The sequence below is a fragment of the Triturus cristatus genome, chromosome 11, assembly GCF_964204655.1.
Source record: "Triturus cristatus chromosome 11, aTriCri1.1, whole genome shotgun sequence".
In the NCBI taxonomy this organism is placed as follows: Eukaryota; Metazoa; Chordata; class Amphibia; order Caudata; family Salamandridae; genus Triturus; species Triturus cristatus.
In genome coordinates, this window is record NC_140594.1 from 886,794,991 (window position 1) to 886,801,045 (window position 6,055).

At 41.0% G+C, this 6,055-nt stretch overlaps 1 protein-coding gene across 1 annotated transcript; it reads right to left on the reverse strand.

The window, feature by feature from the left end:
* Positions 1-3,660: 3,660 nt before the first annotated feature.
* FANCF (FA complementation group F) lies at positions 3,661-5,898 on the reverse strand. Its single transcript, XM_085634767.1, has one exon. The coding sequence runs from the start codon at positions 5,635-5,637 to the stop codon at positions 4,420-4,422; it is 1,218 nt and encodes a 405-aa protein (XP_085490893.1). The 5' UTR covers positions 5,638-5,898; the 3' UTR covers positions 3,661-4,419.
* Positions 5,899-6,055: the final 157 nt, after the last annotated feature.

A 6,055-nucleotide genomic window follows, 5' to 3' on the forward strand; every position in this document is an offset into this window, starting at 1 on the left:
AACAGACTTGGAAACATGCAATACAAAGACCCAAAGATCACAAGCAAGTCTATTGAAAACATCTTTGTAATGGTAATGTTGTTGGTCCAAGTCAACTCAACTCAACAGCTGAAGCTAGTCCAGTGGCTCTGGAGAAAGCTTTTGCTTTTTGGTCATTTTCAGTAGTCAGTGCCCAAAGAATGTATGTGCAACATTCTACTCTGAACTCTTCAGACAACCAGATAATGGATTATATTTTCGTGGTCAAGACCCAGCTTTTAATACTCGGTGAAAAGCCTGTGGCAAGGAGGACGTGGACTGGGAGGTTGCACTCATACATCCCAAGCACTGTCATACTGTTAACAGCAGAAGAAGACTTGCATAGGCACTCAAAGGGTGATGGGTAATTGACTCAGGTATCTTTGCCCTGCAAGATATACCCACCCAAGAGACAGCAACATGTACAAGATCCACAAGCAGCAACATTAAATGAACATGTGCAGAGGAACAAAGGCAACCATTGGGGGTACTGCAATCATTGTGACCTCTGGAGGGCACAGCTCACACAGCGCATGAACTCCCCCACATGTAGCTCATGCACACAGGACCACAGCACACACAGGAGGAAGTGAAGATGCCCAGTTATAGGGGACTAACTTGAATTTCCTTCGAGAAAATAAACACAGTTTCAAGTGTACTGTTAAAAGGATCTGTGTTATCGGATATTATGTAGCCATCACCAACTACCAGCCTCACCACACCATGCTGCAGGGGCTGTGACCACCCTCCACTATAGGAGGGAGTACACTCTATGTGCACTTTCACCCAATACAGCGTAAACCTGGTTTGGTTCAGCAAACTAACATGGCATATCTCCAGTGGTTTAGAAGACACAGAGATGACCGGGAAACATGTCAAACCAAAACAATCAAATAAGCACAGGATGATATAGATGTCCTTGTTTGCTCTTACACAGAACTGATTGACTTGCAGTTACTCTGAGTCAGAGATTCCCTGGTATTCAACTGTGAAAAACATCAAACATCCATCAGCACTCCCATGTGACACCCCTACTTCATTCTTTTATCAGAACTGGAGCACAAAGGTTCAACATGCCTTGAGTAGATGTTTTGATCTGCTGCTGCCCATGCCCTTCTGCTCAGTGAAAGATCTACTGGTCCACTGGCTTATAGGCCATAGAGGCTCTTGATCTAATTGAACACATTTGATGAAGTCATCCAGATCACCTGGGTAGGCAACCTGTAATGATACAGATCACTCCTCGCATTATGGAAGTTTCAAACATTTTGGCCTCTGTTTCTGAACATTTGCTCCACCCAATTGAAGAGGTGGTGGACTGTGCACACAGAGCCAAACCTACATTCTTCTGAGTTTGGACTCAATTTCTGGTCTTGCACAAGAGTCGTAAGAGGAACAAATTGAGTTGAGTGCTTGAGGGTGGGGTCCTTATGGTGAATCTCCATGAATGTAGACAGGTGAATCCTGTCCACTTTTCTTGCCTCCATGACCCCCTGCTTCAATTCTGAAGCCATAACGAATTATAGCATTTTTAAAGATTGAGTTCCTGCAACTTTCAACACCACACTACCTAAAAACTAAGTTGCATCATCACCTTCCATCTAAGATAGTAGCATTGTGCTGCAAATCGTTTGGAGTGATGTTGAGAGACCTTCATACTCAGAGGAATTAAGAATGGTATACAGAGTCGAACTTCAATTGTATGAAAAATATTTGTAAGAAAGCATGTGCTTCATACAATCAGACAAGCACTGAACATTCATCTAATGGGGATACGTATGTGCAACTTCTAACCACTAGGATAAAGGCCTGACTCTATACTTGACATTTTGTTTTTAAATACAGATGTAGTATAAGCTATGGTACTAATTTATTAAACACAATCTTGGGAGCAGGAAGCAATGCCTATTTAAACAAGCACTGGCAAAGTCATTAGGTATTTTTTTTTTAAAGGCTAATTTGCATACTCTTATACAACTGCAATTTGCACCCTTTTGATGCAGGCTGCAAGCTGTTAATAGAGGTCTCATTAGTGGGAAACACATGCTTGCAGTACCTAAAGTCATTACTCGAAGTCTCTTATAAACAATACATGTTATCAGCACACTTAAAAGTCAGTAACAGAGTGAAATCAGTGTACCGCCAACACAACAAACAGACATACATTATGACTAGGGCTCCCGGTTTTATGGTATTTATTTTTTTAACACTTCTGTCTGTATTTATCCATATTTATTTTTGGGCCATCTTATTGGTATTTATCCATATTTATTTTGTGTTTTGTAAACAGATGAGGTGATAACCCGTATATTTCTGAATTTAACGATAAACGTGGACTCATATTTTGATGCTTGTCAGGTTTTAGCACAATACACAGTGAAAAAGAATAAAATAATAAACCTGCATTAGAAAAATAGTGTAATAACACATATACATGTTGAGATATGCAGTAATTTAAGTGCATCTCATTGAGCTTTGTAGCTCCCCATGCTGCCATTATGTACAGCTACTGGCCTGTAGGTCATTCAACTCAGCAAGGTGAATCACTCAAAAGAAGCTAAATTATCTGTATTTTTCAGCTTTTAAAAATAAATACAAACAGAAGAGACAGTGTTTGTCTGTATTTATCTGTAAAAATCAGTAAAAACGGAAAACAGGGAGCCCTAATTATGACCTGTATAATTAACATGTATCCGAATATCAATAGATTGTCATTATTGATCACGGCCTATTTAATTGTGAACTATAGAATTCTAAAGAGAGATAGGAAAATCTAGTTAGTATAAAACATAACAAAAGAGTGATTTTTTTTAATGATAACATGACAGCAGAGGTGGTGTGCAGGAGACAGTTAGCATCAGGGGGTTGTGGACAGCAGGAGGCGGTGATTACAAGCGTGCTGGGGTGGTGGACAGCAGGAGGCGCTCCTGGCTTTAACCAAGTTATCAGAATAGAAGCAGATATTTCAGACCTTTCGGTGCATGGCTACACCAATGGACTTTTGCTTGGAAGGTCGGCTTTAAACCGAATGCTCAGAATAATCTTTGCATCTCTGATGCATAGTTCTCTGGTGCTCATACTGACAACTAGCTTCACATAATAGCAATAGACAAAAGAAATGCAATATAAAAAAAAAAAATCTTAAAAATAGCAGCATGGCATGCCTGTCGTTGAATTCAGTGGTATATACTACAAGAGACAAATAGAAAGACAACACCTCTGGATGTCTTCCCAGGTCATCGTTACTGAATGCACAAAACCAGAGTTGGGGAATCTCATACTGAAGTATACTAATGACTTACTACTCCTCCCCTATACAATTATAGACAGGCGGGTATGATATTCTTTTTATGACTGTGCTGCCACAGATTGTAAGAGGTGCATTGCATTGATACCATTACAAAAAAACAATCCTAGGTCTAGACATGCAGTAGTACCGTGGACATCATGTAACCTAGTCTTACTTTACGGTGTAGCTATATTTGTATCAAAAAGCCCTGCAATATGTATCATTTATTCTCCAATAAGGAATTCACTATATGAAATGAAATATACAAACTAGAAAACGTCAGGAGGTAGGTGGATAATCCAAACTGTCGAAATATTTTCACAGGATTGCTGTTTTACACATAAAGCAGAAAGTTAAAAGGTAATTTTTAATCTTATGTTTCAATTAACATTATAATACTTTGTGAGGCAGAAATCCAAAAACTGCAATGTATTGGTATCTGTTTATATAAACATTACTTCAACGAAAACAAACATTTTTTAAATGCTGGTTGATGTTAAAGTTTTAATTGAAATGTATTAAGGGGACAATTTTTAGGACGTTCAAAGCTGAAATGTGGATTTTTTGGTGAAAAAAGTAAAGTAAAATTTGACCCTTTGGAGCAGTACAATACGCCACTGTTTACTATGTTGAACTTGCAGCATCAAATTGGTTTTAAAACAACAGAAATATAAGCCCATCAAACTAAAAAATAACTGATATACTTATCTATAAACTCGAAAATAAGCCAAAAGTTGACAATGGACAATACATTTCCAGTTCTATATTATCCTTCTCTTTATAGCACATTACACTTATAATTTTTTTTCCCTATAAAATACCTTTAAATATCGATAACAGGCTTTTATTTATCAGAAGGAACTACAAACTGGGGACTAAAAGCCTGAATTGGCCGACAACTTTTTTCCATTTTGATGCCTCGGAAATAGGTAGGTTTAGATCTCACTTGTGGCAATGATCAAGGAAAATTGCATGTGACAAACATCCATGCTTTTCACTTTAGTTAAGTGGCGTAACGATTTCCAAAACAAGCTTGGGTGAGGCTGCAGAATTTCCAATGCAACATATAAGGAAATGTGGAAAGCGAGTTTATGCTTTTTTTCACAACCTCATCAAAAAGTCAAGTTTGACCTTAACCACGAGAGAAGATCTGTCCACACACTGATCCCGCTAACGTTAAAGTCACCATCTTCAGCCTTCATTGTTATTAGCATACCTTCTGCTGCTACTTTTGTGTCAGCAGAGCCTTTGAGCAGCCAGCTGTAATGATGCTGTAAAGCTTCCCAGGACACTTCAGGAGAACTGCTGGTCCACTGTCCAGAAGCAATACTATACTCCAAACCTCTACCCCAGCTGGACAGTAACTCCAGGTAGGCATCTCTAAATTTCGGATATCTGGATGACAATCCCGTAAGAAGTTTACAATCCAGACTGCTACAAAAACAAGAAAATAAGTTCGGATCGTCCATCAACCATTGCATGAGCAGTGGATCAGTCACAGAACCATTACTGGAGGCCAACATTAGGCCCACCAACTTGAAGACACGAGGCCTGGGAATAAGGGCGAGAAACTCATTCACTAACTCAAGTTTTTCCTTTTCTGACACGCTGGAATACTTAGTCTGGTCTTCCAAGTGTTTTGACAAAACAGATGCTTGCGTTTTTGCTTCAGGGTCCGTTGTCAGAGAGCAAGCATAGAAACTAGGGCTAGTTGCTTCAGCAGACGTCCCAAGGGGTGCACATTGTTGACCAAGAAACTGCAGGTCAGTTTTCCTGCCAAAAAAGAGAGAGGGGTTTGAATCCCACCCTAGACAAGTTGTGGACCCTGTGCTGCCAAGAGAACAAGTTGACGTTTCGGGTTTCATGCTAGGCGGGTTATTTCTCCCACAAAAGTCACCCGGGGTGATAGAAAGTAACATAATTGCGGCGTTTTTCTGGCGCAATGCATTGAGTAGAGTGTCTGCTAGGATGTCGCCGTCACCCTTGGGCCGCAGCCTCTGCAGGAGGTGCTGGCATACTGCCGGTGGGAGCGCAGGGTTCTGCAGGAGGATACCCCACAGAAGTTCTGCGCAACACTCCAGGTCGGAGAAGCAGAGAGGACGGCCCCCTAAGCCCGTGGCCTTCTGCTGCTGGGTGATGTCCTGCAGCCGCTGCTCCAGGGCCGCCCTGACCGTGCCATTGGCGTGGAAGCGGTGGTACAGGTGCTGGAAGTAGTGGGCCCATTGAAAGGCCCTCTGTACTGTCAGGTTGTCCCACGATTTTACGTGTTCGCTCCGGGACACGGTCAGCATCTCGGCGAAATGCTCCAAGTGCTGCAGGATGGCCTCCATGGTTCATCGCCTCTCTCTCCCTTCTACGTTAAAGGCGAAGGATGAAAAGGCCATAGTTTGTCACCAAGTTAAAGCTATCTTTCTTTCACCCACCCGAAACTATATCTCCCATGATAAGCACGTGCTTGCAGAGCATGTAACGCGTAATATCAGTTTAAAGTATTTGTCCCGGGAGCATTCCTTGACTTGCACTGAAGTTCTCTCCCAATCCCAAAACACTACGCAGAAAATGAGTTTGCACGCTACATTTCGTTTCTCGTATGTTTTGTTCCCTACACACGTGTTGTCTACGTCACCGCTTCGAAAAGATGCACAGAAGTCTGTTTTGGGGTTTTGTGTTAGTAATTCTAATAAAAGATAATGTTCAATATAAAAAAAGCAAGTACTACTGTCCTCGAAGTCAATGGATATGATTTAG

Coding starts and splice junctions, on each gene's coding strand:
- FANCF (XM_085634767.1), bottom strand. CDS start 5,637: ATGGAGGCCATCCTGCAGCACTTGGAGCATTTCGCCGAGATGCTGACC.